At 39.8% G+C, this 26,722-nt stretch overlaps 2 protein-coding genes across 2 annotated transcripts; one reads left to right on the top strand and one right to left on the bottom strand.

Annotated features, from left to right (window-relative positions):
* Window positions 1-1,330: 1,330 nt before the first annotated feature.
* On the bottom strand, window positions 1,331-12,782 carry LOC118429198 (cilia- and flagella-associated protein 52-like). The gene is made up of 14 exons (XM_035839660.1): window positions 12,597-12,782; window positions 11,676-11,875; window positions 10,949-11,085; window positions 9,999-10,127; window positions 9,627-9,726; window positions 9,029-9,276; window positions 8,584-8,641; window positions 8,083-8,195; window positions 6,664-6,809; window positions 5,982-6,127; window positions 5,012-5,163; window positions 4,325-4,427; window positions 3,361-3,495; window positions 1,331-2,574 (listed from the first exon to the last, which is right to left on the bottom strand). The coding sequence occupies exons 1-14, from the start codon at window positions 12,658-12,660 to the stop codon at window positions 2,428-2,430; spliced, it is 1,878 nt and encodes a 625-aa protein (XP_035695553.1). The 5' UTR covers window positions 12,661-12,782; the 3' UTR covers window positions 1,331-2,427.
* A 3,616-nt stretch (window positions 12,783-16,398) lies between these two features.
* Window positions 16,399-24,614, top strand: LOC118429438 (solute carrier family 2, facilitated glucose transporter member 5-like). The gene is made up of 11 exons (XM_035839924.1): window positions 16,399-16,560; window positions 17,182-17,306; window positions 18,475-18,615; window positions 19,048-19,185; window positions 19,827-20,017; window positions 20,526-20,636; window positions 21,163-21,267; window positions 21,698-21,788; window positions 22,273-22,419; window positions 23,049-23,176; window positions 24,414-24,614. Exons 1-11 carry the CDS (start codon window positions 16,433-16,435, stop codon window positions 24,612-24,614), a joined length of 1,506 nt encoding a protein of 501 aa, XP_035695817.1. The 5' UTR covers window positions 16,399-16,432.
* Window positions 24,615-26,722: the final 2,108 nt, after the last annotated feature.

Genomic DNA, 26,722 nt, shown 5'->3' with positions numbered 1-26,722 from the left:
TTAGTCAATCCCCACAAAAGGCACTTTTTCGCTGCTATTCTCCACTTGCACACTTCCCATAATTAAGTGCGAGAGGGTTCCGGATATGGCTGCTCCGAACTCCGGAACTGACTCCAAGGGCACAGAAAATTGGTTCTAACCAATTTCGAACACAGAAAACATCAAGGAGATGATAGTTTGGTGTGGAACCGATCACAGGACAATGGTTTAATCACTTTCCGACAGGAAAAAAACAAAGGCTGCAGACGAAACGCCAAGTTGTGGCCCTTGAGGTCATCGGAAGAAACCAACTAACAGCCACAGTGGTGCACTTGTTAGGTAGTTACTTCTGACCACAAAACTTGTAAGATTCTCGGCCCAAATGATAACTGTACTATATTTGCTAGACAACTTATTAGTTTATATGCTTTGCCGCCCTCGTACTGAAGGTTTTAGCTGGTTCCACCTGGTTTCGCACCCTGAGCAACTGTGGTAACATCCAAGTAACATCCATATCCGGAACCCTCTCGCACTTAATTATGGGAAGTGTGTAAGTGGAGAATTGTACAACCGCACCACTCAGAACCCACGACAGTGTACCTCCGACCTAGCGCGCGGCTGCAAAACTTTACCTGCTAATTTCTTCAGTTACAAATAAGCTTTCACCAATCTAACTTTTGAGATCAGTTCCGCTGGCTAAAAGGGAATTTCTCACCGCTAAAAACATGCGTCCGTGCAGCCGTTCATTTTTGGCTCGGATCTCTTTTAGGTGTCCACTCGCGGAGTAATACATCAATGAGACCTTAACTTTTAAAGTGTCCCTTAGGAGATTGTGACCGGTCGACCCTCCAACTGGAAGAGCTTCACAACCCAGTAATTTACTAAAGATGGTGGATTTGTCACGATTTAACGGCGTATCTTGGCAATACAAAGGTCAAAGTCAATATTTGGCCAACCAACAGCTTCACTTTGTTAATTTTCAGTAGATCTCCCTGTTGTTGTTTTTTCCCATTCTGGATATTCTGACTGAGATCTTAATGCATTATTTGGTAGCAGATTGTCTGGAGTGAAATATTGCAGGTTTGGGCCCTCTTGCGGCTTGCTCTAGAACTTCAGGGGCATTTTGTCATAAACTTTGGAAGATTTTTTCCAGAATGAGAGGATATTGAAGATTTTGTGCAGTTTACATGATTCACCAAATGGGTTTATGGAAAAGCCTCATCAGATCATGATGGACCTATTAAATGCAATTGATAACTGTGGTGGCTTCTTCTAAAACATGCCTTTCCCAATTAGTATTTGATACTTGGTAAGCTCAAGGTAACTTAGCCACTCTTTAAACAAGATGACATTTTAAACATTTTAATGACAGTCAACATTTATTTTGATTATTGAAGAATGACTCAGAAAACCTTGTTTCAACCATTTAAGCCTCACATCCACTGTTACACAATCACCATTGTAGTATCTACAATGTAATTAACAACTACGCTCAAGATCATACATACAACATTGTCTAACAAATGTTGTTGGCAGGGTTTGCCAAAAAAAAGAGTGAAGAAGTTGAATTTTCAAGGTCTAACTTGTTGCAGAAAATCTGAGCACATATCATCAACAAATCATGAATGACTGCCCTACTCTTATAGAATTCTTATAATACACAGTATATGCAAACAAGGAATTGTACATGGAGTGCAGATTGAAACATTCAGTTTACTAATAGATAGAATTCAACACTTTAACCCTGAAATATAATAATTTTGATCACTGAGCAAATAAAGTAATAGGATGATAACTTTAGTCTTGTTTTCCTATTTCTGTCCATCTCTTTGCATTAACAACCAGCAAATCCCCTAGAATATTACACATTCACTTAAACACCCCTATAAATGTGCAACTAACAGTACAGGTGTAGCAAGCCAGACAATACGCCTGGTCAAAACATACCCATATACATTTTGGACAGGCGTGCATTCTGGCCTGCGCCTCCAACACACACGTCAAATATTTTCCATAACGTTAATGCTTACAGAGTAACTCATATGTACATTATTGTCTTTGGTCAAAAGTGAAAGTCAGGCCACTACAGAACAGTTTTCAAGATCTCAATCATGAGACCAATTGCCATCTAGAACTCTTTAACACTTAGATACAAAGTGAGAATGTGTCCATCTATGTATTTACTACACAAGTGACATAGCTGTAAAATGTGTAAAATTGGTGAATACTGCATAATCTTTACATCCTATCAGTCAAGAACAAAGACTGATTGAAAGTACACCCCGAAACAAGGCACTTTTGTGACAAGAACTGCAGGAACTGTTCCTCTAAAGGACTTATGCAACCATTGATGACATTTAAAGCATACAGGGCTGCCATTTAGCTGGTAGTCATGGAACTTAGATATCTATTCAATCAGTCTTTGTTCTTCACTATGCTGGGTTGAATTCAATGAGGGTACCGCCACCTCAGGATGGCCCCATCTGTGCTGACGCTGACGATGTGCCTCTGGTCCGGAGAGATCCTCAGTTTGGAGATGTCTCCGCTGTGACCGATACCGACGTGGGTGACCTCTCCTTCGTCATACTTCCACACCTGCAAAGAAACAAGACCCAGCTTCATTATACACCAGTACACAAACAAACAAGCATGCATTGTGTTCCTTTTATTGCCTTGAACTGTACTAGATAAGCATGAAGTTCAGTCATCTGTTCATAACAGTGAATAGCAAACCAGCAAAGATACTGTAAATGCAGAAATGTTCGCGGTGGATTAATGTTCGCGGTTTTCGCGGTGACCACTTCACCCCCAACTTAAAACCACCGCAAAAATTTTTCTATAATGGTATTAGACTGCAGTCTATGGTGTTACCGCATACTTAAATCCACCGCGAAAAGTCCCTATTCCCACTACCATGAAATCAAATCCCTGCGAACTTAAATGCATTTACAGTAATACTTTGAACAATACTTAAAATATAGCTTGCATCCTACACATTTCCAATGATATCACATTCATTTCAAAGCAAATGAAAGTCAAACCAATGTGTAGGCTATATTTTATTTCATATGATTATGTATGTTGCTCATTTCTAATTTATTAGTACTTTTCAAATCATACTATAGTAAACTTGATGAACAGCTTTTAAACACCAGACAATGTTTTTTTGTTATCATCTAGACACATAGTTGCCCTATATTTGAGGACAGCCACACCTCAAATATGGTTTAAAAACCCCACCACACATAACAATATGATTGATCACACCTGTGTGAGTATATCAAACTTCTCTATCTTGTGTTATACTGCATAAACCTGGTGTGTTACATCTTGACGTGTTTACAAGTTAAGCCATACAAACAAACAAACAAACAAACTGACCTTGATGAGCTTGTCGTCTCCACCTGTCACAAAGAAGTCACCATGAGGAGAGATGTCCATCCCGTTGATGGCCCCAGACTTGGACCCATCCAGTTCTCTGATCTGATTTCCATCGTACACTTCCCAGTAGCCAATCTGTCAGAAAAATAAGATAATATAGATACATTATTAAATCCATTCATTCCATTGCTACTACATATGTTTTCCCTATTTCTACATGCACACATATTGACAATTCTGTTGAAAATTTTAGCTGCTTTTGTACATGTTTCTGCCTATATTATAAGCATATCTGTCCCTACATTTTCAGTATATCACAAAGAAGCAAGGAGAAGTCAAATTCACTTAGTAGAATATAACTTTTATGATTCTTGGTTGACAATTTGTATATATCTTTTGTTTGACCTGTACTTAACCCGGTGGGCATGCATGTACAAAAAAGGTCTTCATTTATTCATTAAAAGTTGTCAATGTTTGGCTAGGCAAAGTTGGACTCAGAAAAGGCTTAGTATGACTCAAAATAGCAAATCTTGCACCTAAATCAAGCCTAGAGGTCTGCATGAGAAAAGAACATACACAAAAAAATTCCTGTTGTGCATTAAGCAACATATCCTTAACTTTCCCCAGCTACCTAAAGGTACCTGGGGCACCGGTGTGGCACTGTGGGGTTCGTGCACTGCTGCAGTGATGAGTCATTTTCGCCGATTTTTCATAATTCAGATATCGCGTAATACGTAAAAGTATGACTTGGAAGACAACAAAATACACAAAACATATTAAGAAAATTTGTTCTTTATCTCTGAAACTTATTGAGTAATCGTTCGAACCCCGCAGTGCTGCACTGGGGCCCTAAGTACAGTGAGATACCGCCTTTACTCTATAACCAACACAGGTTGGGGGTCTGACAGCTACTTCAGTGTACTGAATGTTAAATCTCCTGCTATGTCCTGTGATGTGGTCCTACCTTCCTGTCAGTGCCAGAGGTGATGACCTGGAACTCGTCAGGGTGGTAGTTCACACAGCGGAACAGCGTGTTGGAAAACAGGACCTGGTTCCGCACAAACCGCCTGGTGGGAAAATGGAATAAATGTTTACTAAGGTTTGATAAAGTAATGCAATTTTCAGTGGAGTGGTTGAGTACTCTATGAATCCATCCCCAAGCCAACATCTGTCCAAGCAATCAACCAACCAACCAACCAACCAACACAAAGGGCTCAAAATCTTTTTTTCTGCATACCTGCACTGTGCAGGTAACATTGAAAATTACCCGCAATAGACAAATTTCATCCTGCACCACTCTGAATTTAGGAAGTATGGATCATGCTAAAATTGTTGAGGATCCTTTGCTATTTCCTCTTTTAGACTTAATAGTTGGTAACAGGCAATGCAGCAAATAACAATCCACATACACCTAAGTCATAGGACATTTATGTATAAAACCCAGTACATCTACACGTGCAGGTTTGATGCAGGTAGACACCAGAAATACCTGCACGGCTCCAATTTAACCTGCACTGACATGCATATGCAGGTGGTATGTTTAGCCCTGACACACCAACCAACCAACACACGAATCAACAACACACAAACCAACCAACACACGAACCAAGCATACAACACTATTAAGACTTAAAAGACAACAGATACTTACTGCAGGTCCCAGATGATACAGGTGCCATCACTGCTAGCCGTCACACACTCCATGTCATTTTTGCGCACCTTGATGCAGGTGACAGATGCTTTGTGCTCCTTCATGGCTTCCACCAGCTTCTGGTACTTTGGTGTGATGTCCCACACACGCACCTGGATATCAAAATAAGCAATATGCTCTTGATGTTTTCTTTGACTGCAACCATAATCATAGTTTTATATCCTGGATCAGTACTGCAGTACCAAAAATGCTTTTTCTTGTTTATCTTGTTTTGCTTCCTCACAGAAAATTTTTCTTCCAGGAAGAAAATTATTCTGTCCCCAAGAAATCTTAGAAAATCGTGCTTGTCCATGGGGCAAGCAAATTTTTGCTTGTCAAGTTTTTGAGAAAATTTGAGATTTGTTTTGTATTTCTTAAAATGCCTCTTCTTGTTTATCTTGTTTTGCTTCCTCACAGAAAATTTATCTTCCAGGAAGAAAAAAATTCTTGTATTTCTTAAGAGTTGAATCTAGTTAGAAAAAAACAAGAATTTGTAGAATTTTTTCTTGCATCATTAAGAAGATTTTGCTTATATGTCTAAAAAAAAATTTGTGGTTTCTCGTTTTGCTTGAATTTTTTTCTCAATTTTCTTCCTGCAAGAATATTTGTTCTTCAAATAAGAATTGTCCATGGGGTAAGCAAAATAAGAAAAAATCATTTTTGGTAGTGTGTACATTTTGACATTTTCATTGTGTTTCTTACGGTGACCTCATCGTAAACCCATCACACCACAAATTTCTTTCACCACTACAAACTTCTGTAAGAAGTTACTAAGATACTCAATTTTCACAGAGGCATAAAAACCAAGTGCCATTGACCTACATTAAGCAAAATTATACAATGCAAATGCATGACAATATACGGTAGCCCTCTTTACCAAACGGTAAATGTCATACAACAGATACAACACAAGAAAGACAAACATGGTTACCTGTCCTTCTCCGCCACCGCTGATGATTCGCCTCCCGCCATTGGTGCAAGCAATAGCCGTGACTCCCTTGGGATGAGCGTCATTGATCACGTACATCTCCTTGCCAGTCTCTGGGTAGAATGCTCGGATCTTCCCATCTTGCCATGCTAGATACAAGAAAAACAATCAAGATCACACACACAAGTACTTTTCATGTCATAAATGCATTGATTACATTCAATGCTGTTCAATGTATATGTTACAGCGGTTCCTATTGGCCTGCAGGTGCTAGCCTTAGTGCTGACTGCTTTACTTTATGTGTAACACAGATTCCCATTGGCTTACAGGCACTAGCCTTGGTACTGATTGGCTTACTGTATGTGTAACACAGATTTCCATTGGCTTACAGGTACTAACCTTCGTGCTGATTGGCTTACTGTATGTATAACACAGGTTCTCATTGGCTAACTAGTACCAGCCTGGCCTATTTGTCTAGAGGTGCTAGCCTTGGTGCTGATTGGTTCACTGTATATCTAACAAGGGCTCCTATTGGTCTATAGGTGCCTTGGTGCTGATTGACTCATTGATATGTTACATAGGATTCTATTGGCAGACAGGTGCTAGCCTTGGTGCTGATTGGCTTGCTTGGCCTCTGGTACCTCTAGAGGTACAAAATTGATTATGTGAAACAAACAAGACTCACCACTGACGATAGACTTGCCGTCCGGCATGAAGTCTATGGCATGACACAGTTCCTTCACACTGATGCGCAGCAGTTCCTTCCCCTTGTCAGCGTGCCACACACGGATGTCGTCCTTGGAGCAAGTAGCAAACAGCTCCGAACACTCACTGTGGGTTTCCAAAATGGAGAGGTTTGAATGTTAAAAACAACTGCAACGTTACTAGTTATTCTAACTGACCAATACATGGTATCATGAGTAAGCTCTACAATGGCTGAGTCACACCCAAGGACTTAAACCTTTTCATTATTGTCTAACATTATGGTTGGTACTGGTACAGAAAATTTGGGTACGGGTAAGGTTCAGGTCCAGAGGATCAGTTCCAGGTTGGGACCTGAACCTGGACCTGTAAATGGGCAATACTTTAAACAATGGTCCATTTTGCTACAAAGGAATCTGCTTGTTGAAGTATCATATCTAACAACCGGTACCCAATCCTAATCATAACAAATACATATTTGATGCCAAATGGCTTCCTAAGCAGTAGACGGTGCACACCCCAGTTTATTTGGGGTCTCAAATCGAGGCTGCGCACCCTCAAGTCGAGAGGCCGTCTCTTCAAGAAAATAAATCTAAAGTAGAAAAGCCGTATATGGGAATGAAGGGTATCGCTACAGCTTTAAGAACAGTCGGGTTTCAGTTTCTTTACTCTCTCCACTTTTCATAATTTTTTGGGGAGAAAAGTTTTTTTCACGTAAAAAAGTATGCAAAAAAGGGGACTTTTGACGTGGAAAAAAAGCCATCACCTATATTTTAGTCAGGAAAATGACTGATATTGTCGGAAAGAGAATACACCTAAGATTAATCAAGCAAAAAATAAAGAAAATCGTAACACTGAGATTTTTACAATAATCGATGCGCGAGGCATAGCAACACGGCTCACAGACCGCATATGGACGGGGAATCTGGGTCAACGGGCGAATCACTTCCAACGCGTAGAAATACAAGGAAGTGACACTCGGGCCCAAAACCAATTTGCACCAAAAACACATCACTTCTTACGCTTTTTAGCCATGCCAGTATCAAATGCCACTTTGCAGCAGATTATGAGAAATTTTAACTCAAACACGGACCCTCGAGACCCTTTGGTCACATTTTTGTCGCGCACTATCTCGGACCCCTGTCGCGGAAGAATTGGTGTGTGCACCGTAGAAGCTTAAAAATGCTGTCTCTATTTAGAACACTGCACACACCACTACTGGTGGACTAGCCCTCTCCTGTAACTTGCTTGCACATCTGTGTGGCCCAAGGGCAATGGAAAAAGAGATAGGTGCCACAGTATACACCATAAGTTGTGGGAAGGACTTGAACAGATTATTGAGGACTAGACTTATCACAGTTTGCATGCAAAATAAGTGTCCTAACAATGTGACACCACTTACCGCGGGAAGACGATATCTTGGACTGCTGCAAAGTGGCAGGAGCGGATCAGCTCGGAGGTGAACTCAGCAAAGTTGAACCGGTAGATCTGGGACTTCTCTGATCCGACAAAGAACTAGATACAAAAATATGATCATTAGAAATGAGCATGTAGTATATTGCCGTTTATAGTGTATGCTAAATCTCACTTTGAACATTGTAATTGTACAAGAGCATTTTTTGTTTCATCGATCAAAAAAAATGATTAAAAAATCAGTTTTACACTGGATTTTGGACCAAATTAGGAAATGAACAGACCATATAGATACTCAAGTGTTTACCCGATTTGGGGCTTACTTATCAAAGAAAATAACAAGACTGAGGTAGAGTGGAGTTTATAGTCATTTCTATCAGTTTTCTGCAGTCAAACTTACAGAGGCAGTTAGCATTGTGACATAAAGGTTTTGAAATGCCAGTTAAAAATATGCTTTCATGACTGTGGAGTGAAGTGGACAGACTCTTACCTGGTGTCCCTCTCCCCGAAGGGCCACGGATTTGATGCCTCCTTCTACCTTAGCAGTCCTGTAATAATGTGAAATGGTTATAGTTTACAATATCATACAGATTTATTCACAAGACTTCAATCTGAATTGAAGTAGGACCAATACAATGTAACATGCACACATTCTCCACTTACTGGTTTGCCAGTTTCTTGAATGTAGTCTTATTCTTATTGTCCTTTTGTTGACTGCCTGTGTCACTACAGACACTGTGTACCTCAAGGCATATTGTTGGGACCACTACAAAGTTACATGTACACATTCTCCACTTACTGGTTTGCCAGTTTCTTGAATGTAGTCTTATTCTTATTGTCCTTTTGTTGACTGCCTGTGTCACTACAGACACTGTGTACCTCAAGGCATATTGTTGGGACCACTACAAAGTTACATGTACACATTCTCCACTTACTGGTTTGCCAGTTTCTTGAATGTAGCCTTCTTGTCCTTCTTGTTGACTGCCTGTGTCACCACAGCAACAGTGCCATCTCCCCCTCCCACCAGGATGTTACCAGTCTTTAGGAGTGCCATTGCCGTCACCCCCAGGCTGAACTTGTCCTTCTCAGGGCCGTAGTGTTGGAAGAGCTTCGTTTTTGTGTTGATGGCCAGGATGTCGCCGCTGGTTGTACCGCAGTAGAAGTAATTGTCATCATCTTTCACCTAAAGAACAACAGGTATAACTTAAGCCATAGATTTGAAAACAATGGTTATGACAAAAAATAATGCCTTTTTCCAGATATTCATGACCATACAATTGTAGTAATTTGCATTTAACTAGAGTCACAAAATTACAGAAAGTTTTTGAATGCTAAGCCTTTCATCTTGCTGCAAATAACGGTACATCCACTGTGTACCTCAAGGCTTACTACTGAGACCAGTATAAAAATTTTTTATCAATTTCATCTTTGATTAACAGTATATGAATAATCTCAATTAATGTTTTGTTTCATGGTTAGTTTGCTGTAAATGCTTCAAATCAAATTTTAAAGATACTTGGTTAAGTACTTTACCTCAATACACTTGACAATCCTCTTAATTTGTCCCATGTTGACATCAGTCGGTCGGATCTTTCTGTTGGCCACATCCAACTCCCAGACACGAAGAGTGCCACTGTATAACATAGTCAACACTCAGTTAGTAACAATCCTCTATGTGCTCTCATGCCTAAAGACTCCAATTGCAGTACTTCAAAATCATAAATCTTGGGAATTTTTCTAAACATCTTGAGATGATAAAAAATTCTTGAGAAAAAAAGTTTGAAAAAAATATCAAGATGCTTGTGCTTGTGAAAAATTGCAAGATGTTTGAAAAAATCTCAAGATACTTGTTTAGTCTATAATTATAGATTATCCAAATATAATATTCAAGATGTGAGAACTTACTCTCCACCAGTGAAGAACAGGTTGTCGTCGTTGTTGGCAAACTTGACACAGTAGGTGATCCCTGCACTGGACACTGCAGCAGGGCTGCCACAGATGGCCTCCTTCTTGGCAATGTTCCACACCACAACACTGTATGGCATTAAAACAGAAAAGGTTCAGTTCTGACAATCGTTGTTCACTAAAGACCATCAATTCTTCAGTCATCTTTCTGAGTATGTAACTCAAATGTCAACCACGTGTGACTAATAGAGTGGTTAACTATAGACAGGATTCTTATTGCTTGTGTCAATGCGGGGCTGTCTTAGGATGGTGACTCACAACATGTTACAAAAATTTCACATTATCTATCAAAAATATCTGAATTTCTTGACATGAAACAAATGAAAACAATTTAAGGTATTTTTTTAGCTTCAAATCAAACAGATTAAACAGCAAAAATGAACAAGGTTTTCTAAACAATGAGTGCGATGGAAAAAAATGAAGTTGGAGACAGCCCTATGTCATCGATGAGGAAAAGTATTTGAGATACAACCAAAAAGTGGTCCTTATGTACAGGCGATCACTTGTAGTTGTACAGGTTTGACTGTAATTAGTTTAGTTCAGATGAAAAACACAAGTTGCACTACATGACATTTGAACATCTGCCTGGAAAGAGAAATTGTTCATCGAAATCCGAATGGAACCAACTTGTACATGACTTAAAAACTATCAGTATATCCAAGATGTTTAAACAGCTGCTAGTGAAACACATGCGAAGCTCAACATCACATGAGATACTTGATTTTGTATAATGATTGTTAGTAGTCTTGTATAATTGTAGGATGTTGTTATATGCTGCGTATGTTAAGCCCAGTGTCCATGTTTTCTGTGTAATTTTGTTACTCCTGGAAGAGTAGCTGTTAAATGTAATAAAACAATAAACAATAACAATAAACAATTTGAACTCTGACCTGCTGTCGTCCTGTCCGCCCAGCGTCACCAGGTACTTGTCATTCGGAGAGAAGGCCAGAGCCTCCACCTTGACCTTGTGCAATGTCAGTCTGCAGTACATGCTGCAGGAGGCAAAGTCCCAGATGATGACGTCCGCCTGGAAAACAAAATCATTCATAGAATTTCATTCCGGACAATTACAAAAAATGAACAAACAAATTACGAGTGGCATAAATGGAGCAAAACTTGCAATGAATAATTGAAAATTAAAAAGTTTGTCCGCAACTTAAGACTTGACATAGGAGGATCATTCTGTAGGACCACATTGATTCATTTCAATCAGGTTCGCTGGACACTTAACATATGAAGAATCAAGCATGACCTGTTTGTGAAAACTTGAAGCTCAGGCTATATTTTCTCCCCATTAAACCACTATGTGCCATTTAGATATAGACTTCCCTCAGAGTCTGTTTTCAAGTTGATGTCCCTGTCATAAACATTTTCTAATCCATTCAGAATGAAATAGATAGGTGTGAAGGTCTCTGACAATGTTTTGGGCTAAATTCAGGAATATCTGCTAGAAGTTTATAATGCTAAATCAGAATCATGCTGTTAAGCATCTTCGCCAGTCCTCACTGTTTGAAGAAATTTGGGAAATAAAAAAAAATTTGCTTGCCTACGACTTGAAAAAAAATAGCACCTCCCATATGTTTCTAGCTGTGAAAATTCTAACACTCTGAATCCTACCTTGAAGCCCATGTGAGTGACCTGTCCGGAGGCCAGGTACCGGCCACTCTTGGACACAGCCAGGCACCGGACATCGTTGGTGTGACCGCTCAGGAAGTGCTGCTCGCTGGTGACGATGTTCTGAATGATGACGGTACAGCCCAGGGGGTAGACTACATGTTGTCTGTCAGGATGGACAATCAAACCACCTGGTACATCACCTGGGACAAGATAAGACATACCGTAAATTCATTTTATCTTTGCAGGGAATTTTGGTTTGCGATTGGAAGCCATGGGGAAAACGGGGATTCACTGTGTTTAAAGTTCGCTGTTTGAACAAACAAAGTAATGTGTAAGGAACAAAACATTAAAACTAAAACCATGGCAGAAATTTCTAGATTTACAGTACACAATCTCAGAGTCAGAGTGACTGTAGTGCTCTGTGTCACGCTAGCTGTAAATGTAGAATTTTTCAATCTCAAGTCTTCCATTTTATACCTCATGTGTTTTTCAACTTTTACACTCGAAAAATAGATTTTTAACCTTAAACAGAACTTAAGCTTAAACAAAATTTAAGCCTGAAACTTTCTTTCAAATTAATAACTTCATATAACCACAATATAGTGATCGATTGCTATAATGTTGTCTACTACTAATTATGAGGTCATCGATCACGTTCTAAAATTCTGACACAGAAAAATATGTCCATAGCAAATTTTCAAACGACACAATCGTCATTTTACCAAGTTGAACTTGTTAGAATTACTTAAGTGGCGTTTCGTTTAAATGGACGAAGTAGTTTCGGGATAGAATCGTGTGCTCATCGTTACACGGGGAAGTAATTAGACAATTTACCATACTAAAACTCTTGGAAGTAATATGGCGAAAGTCAAATATGTCGGTTTCTACAGAATTTAGAAGAAAACTGAGAAACAGTTTTACCTGCAAACCCAATGGTGCAGTCTAGCTCGAGCTTGGGAACGCTGTCCTCGGTTGTTGCACTCATCTTCTTTTCTCTTGACTTGGTTTGACGAGAATTTGTAGCTGTTTTTAGGCGCTAGTTTGAATGAAGTGTAGCGGCGGCACCAGGCAACAAACAACACCAACAAACTACAGAACTGGGCATGCGCAGACAATGTAATGCTGTTGGCATGGTAACCGAAACTCGATCCCGTAGTCTTTACGAGCAGACCAAGTATCGGCAGGGGATCGTTCGAAAGAATGCGCTTAAAGATTAAAGATTTAACCTTTTAATTCAGCTATGATCAATAACACATTATTATATTTAAATATTTATATCTATTAAATGATTTCAAATTCAATTTTGTGACATTTTATTACATTTAAGAGTAAGACTTTAAACCAAAACCCCTCCACATCTCTTTGGTCTTGTCCACACGGACGAGTCGGTAAAGTCAGGGAAGCTCGTCCCCAGGGTGCTCTGTACAAGAGGTCAGAGTTCAATTCCCGGCAGGCTTTGTGGGCGTTACCCGGTCACTGGCGGGCTTTTCAAATTGCGCAAGGCCTGGGAAAATTTATGTTGTTTTCTAGGTCATGGAATACTTCTCAAGGATACGTTGTCTATAGTCCACCAGCCAAATTAAACTGAATTGCTTCTGTAGTCAAGTAAGCAAGCAAGTCTATATAACATTAATGGCTTTACATTGTGAATATTGCTATTGGAAATGCAAAATTTGAAGATTTCTTAAGTTGACCATGACAGACTTGTCATTTTGTGTGTAAGTGGCAGTTTGGTTAGCAAATTAGTTTGACAGAAGCGCAAAAACGATAGAAAATGATCAGCTTTTGTTGACCTACATATCTGGTACCTGGGAATAGGTTATATTATCAGACAGACATACACCTAGTCTGAGTATACAAACCCGAATGGTTTACGGATGAGCATAGATGACACCTAGGGGTGGGTACCGGTACAGAAAATTCAGGTCCGGTTCAGGTCCAAAGGATCAGGTCCAGGTCCGGACCTGAACCTGGACCTGACTCAGTATGACTCATACCAATGGTCCATTTCACTACAAAGAAATCTGTTTAGTGGAGTATTAGACTTACACTGGCATTTTAAAATCGTACAACGCTAACTGCACCTGCGCGATTGGCTGTAAAACTTGGTAGAAATTACTATAAACTCTACTCTACTTAACTCTTGTTATTTTCTTCCACCTACAAGCGGCAAATTGTGTGAATGCCTGATAAAATAATCTGTTAATTTTCTAATCGGTCCAACATCCGGTCCACCTAATTTTTGCAGGTCCAGTTTTTCTGGACCGGTCCAATAAGAAAAAACGGTTTTGTACCGGTACACTGTACCGATACCCATCCCTAATGACACCTGTTTTATCATGCTGTGACGTTAAGTTAATTTCCCTTTTGGGGTAGCAAATTCAGTCTTTTCGAATGTATAGAGTAGGTATTTAGTTTTGATTTATTTTTTATTATCTAAAGTCAGGTAACGGTCACAAGATGTCTACAGTCTGGTCAATATAATTATTGTAGGAGTGCTTGGATTGTGTAAATTTAAAGTTGTGTTTACTTCCACCGTAGTTATCCGTATTTGCTGCCAACTCAGAAACTCACATAGCAAAAGTATGACATCTTACTGAATCAAATTGTACTGCATCAGAAACCTAAAAAGCCACCAAAAAATAAACACATAACCACCCCTGTAACAAAGTGGGCTAGACCTGAGAGGTATCCACCGATAACCAAAATAACAGCACAAGATCTCTTTAAACCATTGTGTTCCGAGGGAGAAGGCACGACAAATAAACTCTCAGGTAAGGACTTAGCGATGTATAGTCTACTTCCCATTTTGATACTGAGTTGTTTCGCTAAGATGAATAACTTTTTATCAACGTATTGTGTTCTTTCGTGCATATCAAGTTTTGGACAAAGCGCTCACTCACTCATATTACTTTACTGACTTCAAATTGTGTGCTTAACTATTAGAAATGCGAAATGGCATGCACGAAATAAAAGAAAATTTCTTAGGTTGACCATGACATACTTGTAATTTTATGTGTTAGCAGTTTGGGCGAATTAGCTTGATAGAAACGCAGTAACGATGGAAAATCGACAGCTTTTTGACCTAGATAACTGTGACATGGGAATAGATTATATGACCAGGTAGACATGTACTCGATTATACAAAACCGAATGGTTTAAAGATGGCCACAGATGACACTCACTAGTGCACTGTCTATTCATGATGTGACGTAAAGTTAATTTCTTGATGGAGTAACAAATTCTGCCCTTTGAACGAGCAGGCAACGTTATATAATCTAGCCTGTCTAGTCTGCCTGTTTATTTAAAAGTCCTGTAACGTAAATGGTCACAAGATGCCTGGACAATATAAGTATTGTGGGAATACTCGGATTAGATCTGCACTACTTCTACAGTTTGTCGAAACTGAATAGGCCACCCAGGCGTTTTGAAAATAAACAAACAAACAAACAAACAAAGGAAGGAAACGATACGTTGTCGGATTATTTATTATGCTTATCAAGTAAGACTTTTTAAGTAAGTTACACAAAGACACCGCTACTATCGTACATATACAAGTCAAATGACCGAAATGTAAAAAAAATGAACACCAGGTAACGTTTCTTCCTTACCCGAAGACGAAGAGATTCATTAAGATAACGACTACTTATTTCAAATACTTAGACTTCACGACGATAAAATCTACAGGAGGGAGCAGAATTAGAAATGAAGGGAGACGACAGCAGCAAAAACGAGGTGGACTTCTCTGAAGCCACAAGAGGGGTGAGATAATGAAATATTTATGATCAATGATTTGATATTCAAATGTCACAATAAAAAAAAAATCAGTCTAGTCCTTTCAAAACATCCATTGTTTAGGTAAATATTCCCATGTAGGTTTATACATAAAAACTCGAATTACACTGCTTTTTCCGACTAAATCTTCCGAGTGTTGGTACGACAAACACAGATAAGCTGCATATGTGCAATTGGTTGTATGTAACGTTAACACTGTACAGACATTCATTTTGGGAATACAAGAAAGACGGTCAACTCGACAGAAAGTGAGAATTTCGACAGCGTGCACGTGCAATGTTTGCTTCTTTTGTACAATGCACTATGCTTCATTACATCTCTTTGTAGCATACATTCAATTGTAGTCACTTGTAGTTGATGTGAATCACATTTTAGCTGAATGTTATCTCATGACTTATGAATAAAAATGTGTTTACTTTCAGAAACTGACATTCCTCCTGGCCTTCTGCGTGTTTATCGCCGACCTGGGGTCCTTCCAGTTCGGATACACTGTCAGTGTACTGAATTTACCGGAACAGGTGCGTAACATCATCGATATATCATATATATATATATATCGATATATCATATATATATCGATATATCATATATATGTAGGACCGAGGCCGCGCTAAATTTAAACACAGCTACTTTGATCCGCGAACTTCGGCCGAGCTGGTGACAATCGCCCGAAGCCCGCGTAATCGTCAGGACGCACGTCGGCGGTACCTCGGCCGAAATGCCCGTTTAGAGCTCTCCGGAACGTCGGCCGAGTTCAATTCTTGAGTTGTGACGTGGGCTAACGTGCTCGAGGTGTCACTCTGAGTCTCCACAAACATTTATTTTATCCTCTGTGTAGTTCTCTACACCGGCACCCGACGGTCTTGAAACTTAAAAAAACATTGGTACTCCTTTATGTATTCTACTTTCTCTTTTTGTCATTACAGGAGCTCAAGAAATTCTATAATGAGTCGTACTTTCACATGTTTGGTGTCGAACTGGGCACCGGTCTGTTGACAATCCTGTGGTCCTGCACCGTGTCCATCTACTGCCTAGGGGCGGTGGTCGGCTCTCTTTTGGTTGGGCCTCTCACTGGGTCATTTCTTGGAAGGTATGTCCAAAAAATATACATTTCAGCATTTTAAGAAATGCTAAAGAATAGGGATTAGATTCACATTTCCGACAGTACGACACCAGTAAATACACTGTGCTTCTATGTCATGCCGCGCCATGCAGACCGTAGACACATGGTTTAGCGAGCTGTGACTCAAATGTAGCATATAATGTGTGAAAGTCAACCCCTTGAGCTATTCTCTATTAAAGCCAGAAACTAAACCAACCCGTAAAGTTTTCAAAAACCTACATCAATTGCTCTCGTTTCAAAGGGGCATTCGCTACTCAAAACTCGCGAACAAAGCACATGCATATTCAGACCTCAGACCTCAGGATATCAAAACCAAAATTTCCACTGCAGTAAAGTTACAAGCCGCTATGGTGCAAAAAATCTAATCATTTCCAGGTGTTCTCAAAAACAGAACTATCCATATATCAAACAATGCAATGTCTTATTCCGATATTTATTTACTGAAAGGCCTTGCATTACATTCTTCATCCTCATACTCACGCATAGAAACTCTTAGTACCTAAAACATAACCTCCGTCTTGGCGAAGGTAATCAACTCAAGGAAGCTTGACGAGATGTCGGCTCACGATATTGTACCTCCGCCCGTAGAAAATGGACGATGGTGTCCATCAACCTGCTGTCCGTCGCGGGGGCCCTGCTGATGTGGGGCTCCAAGATGCAGACGTCATTCCAGATGATCATCGTGGGGAGGACCATCATGGGGGTGCACAATGGTACGGTCCAATTACTCAGTAGTCTAAATGGTTTGGTGAGACTTTAATTCTGTAGCCTAGTTATACCCTTACACTATACGAGACTTTATACCCAGCACAAAGAGGAGGGTTTATGGTCTCATTGATGTATTACTCCGAGTGGGTACTAAAATAGATCCGAGCCAAAAAATAAACGGCTACATGGACGAGTGTTTTTAGCGGTGAGAAATTCCCTTTTAGCCAGCGGAACTGACCTCAAAAGTTAGATTGGTGAAAGCTTCTTTGTAACTGAAGAAATTAGCAGGTAAACTTTTGCAGCCGCGCGCTAGGTCGGAAGTACACAGTCCTGGGTTCTGAGTGGCCCGGTTGTACACTAGCAGCGAAAAAGTGCCTTTTGTGGGGATTAACTAATCGTAGTTTGTAATTGCTATAAAAAAAAAAAGAACCTACGTAACAGTTATAGTTGACGTTGCCATTTTTCCCCAAAGATATAGGGTAAATGTGCTCAACATAGAATGAAAAATCTGCTAAAATTTCACTTAGCTTCATTATGAACGCGCCCATGCAAACGACGAATTATAACAGGTCTATGGGAAAAAAACTCATCAATGAGACCTTATAACCGGGGGAAGAAAAGCTGCTAGAGACTTGCCTTAGAACTCAGGCACCCAAAACGTAGAAGCAAACAATAAGCACATTGTGTATAATTCAGTACTACTCATGAGTTGCCTGACCGACGAGCGCCTACTACGAGCAGGTAGAAGATTGCGTACCTGATAAGTTGCCTACTTGGCTGCTGCTACAATGTTATCATTTTGACAATTTCATTATCTAAATATGTATATTTCTTTGGATAAACATATCGGTTGTAAATTCGAAGTTATTTTGACATTATAGCACGACCTTCACATAACTCAACGGGAGACGTGCGTGTGGTCAGTCCAACAGAATTGTTTTAGAAGACATACTAATCCGAGATGTGGAATTGGCGGAGGTATGGGGTCGCAGATCAGAACTCCACTCCTTTATCAACCACAAACGGCAGGTAAAGAGTAGAGACATAGAAGAAGGACAAGTGTGCAAACTAAGCGTCTTTTTCTTCAACGTTGAAGCTTCGGTAGATAGTTAAACTACAGCTATAACATGGCCTGGCAGTCACATTCAAGATTCTGTTCTTTTTTTTAACCAGGCTGTGCCATTATGGTTGTTTCGATGTACCTGGCCGAAGTGTCGCCGCCCAACCTGCGGGGTGCTATAGGAACCACTCAACAGTTGTTTATAACCGTCGGCATTCTGGTCTCCCAGATATTGGGGCTTCAACAGATTCTTGGTAAATGAGTGGGCATACGTGAATAATTTTATCATATTTGTGTATAGATAAATAACATCATACGATGATAACATTCTTTGATACGCTACTAGGAGCGATCTTCCTATAAACTCTTCCATGGCCCTTCTAACCGTTTCTGGGGGGGGGGGGGGTGGCGGGGGGTCACGCTTAGTCATGTTTGCGACCACATTTTTCCCGATGAAGCGCCATCTAGCGGTCTATGTGATCCAGTCATCATTCCCCGTGGATACAAAAGGCTAATATCAAAACATTTGCCAGCTAAATCTTCATAGCATCAAGAAACATCAAGACACGCCGTTTAATATTTGTTCTGTTTTCTAAAGAAACGTTGCCTTATATGCAAACTATTTCGATCAATACTAGCTTCATTATATATAAGTTTATGACAATTAATTTGTTTTACTACCAAAGGAAGCGAAGAAAGATGGCCGTATCTGCTGGGCTTTTACGTCATCCCCGCTGTCCTTCAATTCTTCTTCATGATGTTTCTTCCCGAGAGCCCAAGGTGTCTGCTCATAGACAAAGACGACCCGGAAGCTTCAAGGAGAGGTTTGCAAGACACGCTCTATTACCATTGGCTTTTGCCCGATAAAGATATTACTGGTGAATGCATAATGATAATTTTAAGGTGTCATTGCCATTGAAATAACAAATTCTAATTGTAACATAGGCTAGTGATTAGAATAAGTTTGTTTTCTTTGTGAAATGGAAATTTTCAACGTACGTCATCATTGTGTGGCTCTTCATTGAAGATTTTGACAAAAATGCCCGTGCAGTTCCATAGCAAGCTTGGGGGGGGGGGGGGGGAGATAATCAAACCCAGTTTAGCAAAAGAAATCCACAGGCCAGGAAAGTATGACATGGAGGTTAGCTTTGGTTTGGTTTGGGAACATGTGTAGAGCTGGGTCACTCAGTCGACATGCACGCTACTGGAGAGGGTTGCAGTCCTTAAGTTAGGACGTTAAGCCGTGGTCAACTGTTCATTGTGCTTGTCAAAAAGAGCTTGGGGAATTTCCCCTGCACAATGACCCTGTACATACTGCACATAGTGTCTGTTCTCTCTGTCAAGACCAGTGGAAGACTAGCTCTTCAGTGAGCTAAAACTGGATATAGATGTCTTTCCTTTCCACTGTATTCATGTCATTTTTCATGATCAAATGTGACACCCTATTCATGATCTTTGCCATCAGCACTTGTGAAGCTGCAGGGGGCACACGTCAATCAAGAAGTCTACATGCAGGAGATGAAGACTGAGCACGAGAACGAGCTGAAGGAACCAAAGATGAGCCTGCTAGCCCTGGTCAAGTCTCGTTCCCTGCGTACTCAGCTGTTGATCTGCGTCGTGCTCTGGGTTGGGCAACAACTTTCTGGAGTCAATGCGGTACGACTTTACCATGTATCATAATAATAGACAAAGTGCTTTACACGCTACTTTCCCGATAAAAACGCATAAAAACGTCAAAAAACAACCACAGTCTAAGCTCTGCTTGGAGAGTAGCTTTATTTTATACACAACCAAGAGATGTTCACAAGTCATGTATCGTTATTCCTTCCACTACCTTTCTCATGGCAATAGCTTCTATTTAGGACTGCAGAGACACCTAGCTGCTGGCATGTAGTCACTTAGCGTCTGGAGATGAAAGGAATTGAATCTCATGAAACAAGTCTTCCGGGAATTCCAGATTCCTTGTATACAGTCATTTTGGACAATACCGGCATCACCTTCTAGTTGGAGCATAGCTGTTAGAAAATGTCTCCTGTACAAAACTTTTTTTCCGAAAGAACAGATGTGTGACAATTTTTTTCTTCTCTCTTCACATGACGGTATAACGCTGATTGATGTTTTAATACCGCAATTAACGATGACATATTTCAAAATTATCTTTCAGATTTTTTTCTACTCCACGTCGATCTTCCTCCAGTCGGGGGTTCCTGAGGAGTATAGCGACTACGCGACTATCGGGGTGGGAGGAATCAACGTGCTGATGACAGTCGTCTCGGTAAGGTGGATCGCTCAGAGGCCAATACTTCTTCTTCTCTTGTCGTTGTTAAAGGAGTGACTCTGGAAGCCACGGAGGTCTTCCCCCCTCTAGCATGTCGAAAAATGTCTTGGTGTGAGAACTCCCATCTTGAGTTGGGTTGCAATTACTTTGCTCATTCCACGGAGATACTGTAAATGGGTTTAGGTTCGCGGCAATTTCATGTTTGCTTAGAGAGAAAATGGAGTTTAAATAATAACAGCACTACAGTAACATAAAGATAAGAAATTGAAACATAATATAAACACGACGCCGTTGAGGAGCAGTCATTCGGAAACCAGGGAAGTGCACGGTCTCATACCTACTAGCGACTCTTCGAGGGTGATGCAGAGGGGCAGAACAGTACGTTACTAGTACTTAGATAATGGGGCGGGCGGGCGCAGAACAACATTTTTAGCTGTAAAGAGGTCACCCTGAAAACTGCGAACATAAGATCGCCGCGAAAATTTGGACATTCCCAGTAACATGCAAATGTCGTTTTGTCCAGATGATGGTTGTTGACAGGGCAGGGAGGAAGGCCCTTCTTCTGTGGGGTGTCGCCACCATGGCGTTCTCATTTGCCGTCCTGACGGTTACCCTGGGTCTGACGGAGGTGAGTGTTTTATTTTGTTTGGCCGGTTGTCTTTTTGTTTGTTCAGATCAGTAAACCACCTAAAGGTGTAACACACTAAAACATATGTACCATTTAAAATCACAGTGAACCATTCGGGGGCAATAGGAATTTATGTAACATAAACGATGAGCCAATCAGCACCAAGGCTAGCACTGAAACCTATCTATTGACCAATCAGCACGAATGTTAGCACCTGAAAGCCAATAGGAATCTTTGTATACAGCGATTCGATCCGAATAGCACCTATTCTACATGTAATACCTAAAGGCCAATAGAAACCTATGTCGCATTCTGTTTTGTTTGTATTATCTTTAAACCGCCTCCAGTTTTGTATACGTGGAAGTGCAAGCTGTACAAGACCAATACCAACTTTCTGGTATCTAAATTTGTGTTTTGACCGTTCGCTCAGAATCTGTTCTGCGAGTGCGGCTGTCAGCAGGGCCGGTGGCCAACCGGAGTCTTGGATTCTGCAGGCGCTTGTATTCTTCCCAATGTGACAGGTATGAGGAACTCAAACTTTCAAAACGATGACATGACAACTTTGAAACTCAGAGCGAACTGAAGAATCGAAGCTTTACAGGCAACAGTACCTATAAGACAATAATAATGACATTTATTTTGATTCGAATAACGACAAAATTACGCCAATAAGCAGTTACTAAAGCAACTGGATATGATTTTGGAAATGATCAGACGTTTCAGATAGTATCCACTTTCGTCAGTGACACTGAAGAGATTTGGAAGAAACTGTTGTCATCTCCTAACTATGAATGCAAAAAAGCCGTAACTATAATTGCAAAAGAGCTGAAAAACAGTGTATTCCTTCTTCATTGCCACTGATGAAAGATAGTGGATGTTATCTGAAACGTCTAACCCTTTCTAAAATCATATCTAGTTGCTTGAGCTTTTATCGTAACTTATTACCTGGGTGTCTTACCTTCATCGACGTAACAATTAAGTTATTGCCCTATGTTTTCCAACCAGAACCTACATTCTTCATATTTTATTTCACGACAGGGAATCCGAACACCACGACGTCGACTGCTCCGTTTGTGAACCCGTACCAGTGGATCTCTTATCTCAGTATTGTTTTTGTTGTCATCTACATCATCGCCTTCGCCATTGCACTTGGTAAAACCTGTTCAAACTGGTCTAGCGTCTAACTGGTCACGAGATAAGATATCAAACGGTACAATGGCTTTAGGTTCTAAAACAACGACAAGGAACCCCCCAAAAAACTCTGGAGCAACTGGATATATGAGTAGAAAAATGCAGTTCATACAGGGAAAGTACAAAATAATATCCAGTTGCTTGAATAACTGTTTTTCGGCGTATCTTATTAACAGGATGTCTAACCTTCATCGACGAATTAGCAAGGAAGCTACAGGGAAATTCCTTGATATTTGAAAATAGTATTCTTCCAAACCTGTCGATCTCAAGACGTGGGAATATATTTAGTACATTTCTCGAATACCTTACATCGTTTCTGTTTCCCTGATGACGCATATGGTACAGCTTCGATTAACATACCAATTGCATTGAACAATCAATCGGTTTGGTCTTTCATGCCCATAATTAACATGTCTACGTCATCAACTGCATCAACACCTTTCTCCACCCAACTCGTATATGACGTATGCGTTTTATGGGTACATTTTCCATCCCCAAATGTATATAGACAGGTGATTTTGATTTAATTGCAGACATTAGCAACGCCATAAAATGATAAGCAAGCTGATGAAATGTTGATAACTCTACAGGCCCGATCCCGTTCATCATCACTGGTGAGATGTTCCGCCAGGGGGCGCGACCTGCCGCCTTCATGATCGGCGGCAGTGTCACCTTTGTCGCGAATGGCGTCGTGGGATTGGTGTTCCCCATACTACAGGTAAGGGCCTGGTCACAATCTTCGTGTGATCATCATACTATCATGCGATAATACGTCATATGATCGGACGTTTTAAACAGCATTCAGCTAGCTTTGGTCAGTGACAGTCACTGTCTGAAACTTCTGACAGTTTACAAAACCCAGTCCCTTGAGTAATTTTTAAAGTTTGCATTTTGGTGTAACGCTAGTTTACCTTTATCCGCTGGGAAACCTATATCCGTTGCTTTTTAAAAAAATTGGTATTTGGGGATATCACGTCGACGGACGTTGGTTTAAAATTGCAATATTTTCAGTACATTGCAGCTTAAAACTACCACCCGTCGACTTGTTGTGCCTAAATGCACTGTTTTGAAAAACAACGAATATAGGTAACCCCGCGGATAAAGGTGAACTAGCGTTATACAACGTTTATGTTGAAATGATATTAATTCATTATCCTCGTTTAAAAAAGACGTTTCAAATTAGTTTAATATTTAATATTAGATTGTTTGTTGATTATTTCCATACGTTTTAGGAAGCGTGTAGAAAATTCTAATTCATGGCGGAATTCATGCTGAAGAAACATGCCTAATCGTGTCACTTCTATCAAATAAATGCAAACAATGTATAAATTATCCGAGAAAAGTTTCATCAGGTTGGTGCATCACTGAATAAAGAGACTCTTTTTGCACAGCCATTACGTTATTCACACCAATTTCCCTCAAGAAGGTGACAGACGGTCACCGAAACGTTCGTGTGAATATTAAAAGCAATGGTTGTGTAGAAAGACTTTCTTTATTCAGTGTAACATCCCCTGCCATAATACCGCCACTAATGATAATTGTGATTGACCAAAGTTATGAAAATTTTTCGGCAGTATTGGTCAGTTTTCTCATGATGTTTGTACCCCCAGACATCTTTGTATTTTGCACACTTATTAACAAGGAAGAAAGCAACAACAATGGATGTATAAAGGTACATAATGGAAAGTTAACTGTGCCGAGTATTTTTCTAAGGGTATTATGGAACCCCCTCCCGAGCACACACCTGTTATCGGTGCATTTCCCCAGTGTGTTACGATTTCGATGTTTCGTTTTTAGCCGAACAAGAGAGACAAAAAAGATACACAGCATGAGTGGCAAGATGCGTTGGTCATTTGCTAAATTAGTATCTCCTGAGAAATTGTAGTAAACCTGGCGGCATTATGGTAATATATGTTATAAACTGCTTGTCAATCACGGCCGTTTTCCATTGCCAGGCAAGGATTGGTGCCCTGACATTTCTCATCTTCATGGCGGTTTGCGTTCTGCTGTGCATCTTCATCGCAGTCAAGGTGCCCGAGACCAACAACAAGACATTCGAAGACATCCAAAAGCTGTTTGGTGATCAGGAAGACGCAAGCGGAGAAGCACCCAATGGCATAGCGAATGATGCTTACGAGGGTACAACATATTTGTAGATAAAAACAGCGCCTTACTCATTTTCTATTGAAAAGGGAAAATGATCTTTTTTTATTTACGAAAATCATTGCCATCTGCATATATTGCAACAAAAAGGTTGTATTAAGATTATGCATGCAATAGACGAAATAAAGAATATCATAGCTTATTGTAAACTAAGGAAAAAAGTTTGAAAATTATTACCTTGAATATGATTATTATGAACCGGTGCCACGCCAAGGTATTGTTTTGAGCAAAAAAAAAAAAAAAGAAATTCTTCTGGCTTTTTGAGATAATATAGTTTGTGAGCATAGTTGATACCATTTTGTCACTTGCTGTAAGTCATTATTTGTAAGGGCATTTCTGAATGTAACAAAATTCTATTTGAAGATGTAAGAAAAGAAAGATGTTAAAGATATATTATAGTACGATCTAAAATCCCATCTCATGTGAGCAAAGCAGTAAATATGCCGTGGAAATGATTGTACCAATGTTTGACGAATCTTCGCTCTACAACAAAAATCTTACTGATAATTATAAAAGGTCGATGATGACAGAAAATCAATATGGACAAGAAATCAAAACTATCCGGGTGAAGTTAAACTTACTGGGCTTCCAACACAAAAATTCTGTGCTTCTGTGACGTCACGTTAATATGTAGATACCTCACGTGATTTGGTGGATAACTGGCTGCAGGAAGTATGTGGCGCCAACCGTCTGTTATGGGATGCGCTCTGATGCAGATGGCTTCTTTGACTTCTTCCTCACTAACATATGACCCACTACTCCCCGAGTGACGCGTGATATTGCATAACACATGTACGTCACGTATTTTGACAACTACCCAACCAATCAAGAAATCGATAAAATCCGAAATAATATCACAAATTAAATTCACTAGGCTCTGTTATAATGCTTTGTAGCAAAGTGGTTTAATTCATCATATAGTGCTTACAGTGGGTCTGGGTACATTGCTTGCACATATAGTTTGTTCCAGGTATATTTTCAAACAGTGCTTTCAAAGTAGCTTCAGTATATAGAACTACATCTGCTTCAAACCTGATTTGACAAAAAATGCAAGGTGACAGCCACTTTCCTGTCGATGTCTTATGTGGTTACAGAACAGAAATAAAACATCTCAAGCCACAAGGATTCACACATACAATAAGTATAGTTTTTTTGCCACAGTCACAAGTACATCACGCCTAGTACGGTTTTGAAGCATAGATGGTCTCCTGGCTACTATGTATACACGTGTGTTACCTCCTAAATACTACATGTATGTTACTGATATACACACTACATGAACTGAGATATCAAAGCGTTTATGTTTTTGTTTTTGTTTGTTTCTTACAAAATGGATACCTTAATACTTCAGTCTTACTCTAATGTTAACTCAGTTGCCCGTGACAACAATAACCTTAAATCATCAACCAACCAACCAACCAACCAACCATAGCCTTACCAAAGATTACCACACAAGGACCTTAACAAACATGTAATACAATACTTCGAATTCTTTCAAATATGGACTGTCACCAGCACAATTAAACATAACAACCACCTACAGTATTAGATTTCAAATGAGCATTTTTGTCTTCTAATGTTCTTATCAGCAACATTGGGATGACAATTTTCGGCATATTAACAACAATAGTAACATAGCCAGTGTTTAACATCTATATACATGTACTTCCTTACATATCGACTGCATCACTCAGTGTATCTTACAATGATCACAGATCCTTCTACATGTTACAGACAGCTCAGAATTCCAAACTCGACATTTCTAGCAGACTTTACACACATGTTTACACAAATAGAAATAGATCTTGAATTAACTTATAATAAGAATATACGAGGATGATTTCGAAAAGAAAGGTAGTCTATAGTTGTCACAGTATTGAAAGTATATTGTGAGAACGATATCTTTAATTGGAAACATGTGCACTCCTGAAATCTTGGGCGATGCATGGGAAAGTACTGAAAAGTCACATTGATAATAATTCCATTGGGGAACACTGGGGACTGATCTAACCTTATTATTACGATTTAAGAAAAGGGTACTGTTGATTTTGGCACATTGACAATGTATTCTTGAAACCCATCATCCCCACAATTTACATAA

This window comes from Branchiostoma floridae, chromosome 13, assembly GCF_000003815.2.
Source record: "Branchiostoma floridae strain S238N-H82 chromosome 13, Bfl_VNyyK, whole genome shotgun sequence".
NCBI classification, from domain to species: domain Eukaryota; kingdom Metazoa; phylum Chordata; class Leptocardii; order Amphioxiformes; family Branchiostomatidae; genus Branchiostoma; species Branchiostoma floridae.
Note: the sequence above shows the minus strand (reverse complement) of the source record. Positions and strands in the feature narration are given on the sequence as shown.

Coding starts and splice junctions, on each gene's coding strand:
- LOC118429198 (XM_035839660.1), bottom strand. CDS start 12,660: ATGAGTGCAACAACCGAGGACAGCGTTCCCAAGCTCGAGCTAGACTGC. Junction 11,876..12,596: donor CTGCACCATTGGGTTTGCAG/GTAAAACTGTTT, acceptor ATCTTGTCCCAG/GTGATGTACCAGGTGGTTTG. Junction 9,277..9,626: donor GGATTGTCAAGTGTATTGAG/GTAAAGTACTTA, acceptor GTTGTTCTTTAG/GTGAAAGATGATGACAATTA.
- LOC118429438 (XM_035839924.1), top strand. CDS start 16,433: ATGTTTGGTGTCGAACTGGGCACCGGTCTGTTGACAATCCTGTGGTCC. Junction 19,186..19,826: donor CCCGGAAGCTTCAAGGAGAG/GTTTGCAAGACA, acceptor CTTTGCCATCAG/CACTTGTGAAGCTGCAGGGG. Junction 20,637..21,162: donor TGCTGATGACAGTCGTCTCG/GTAAGGTGGATC, acceptor CGTTTTGTCCAG/ATGATGGTTGTTGACAGGGC.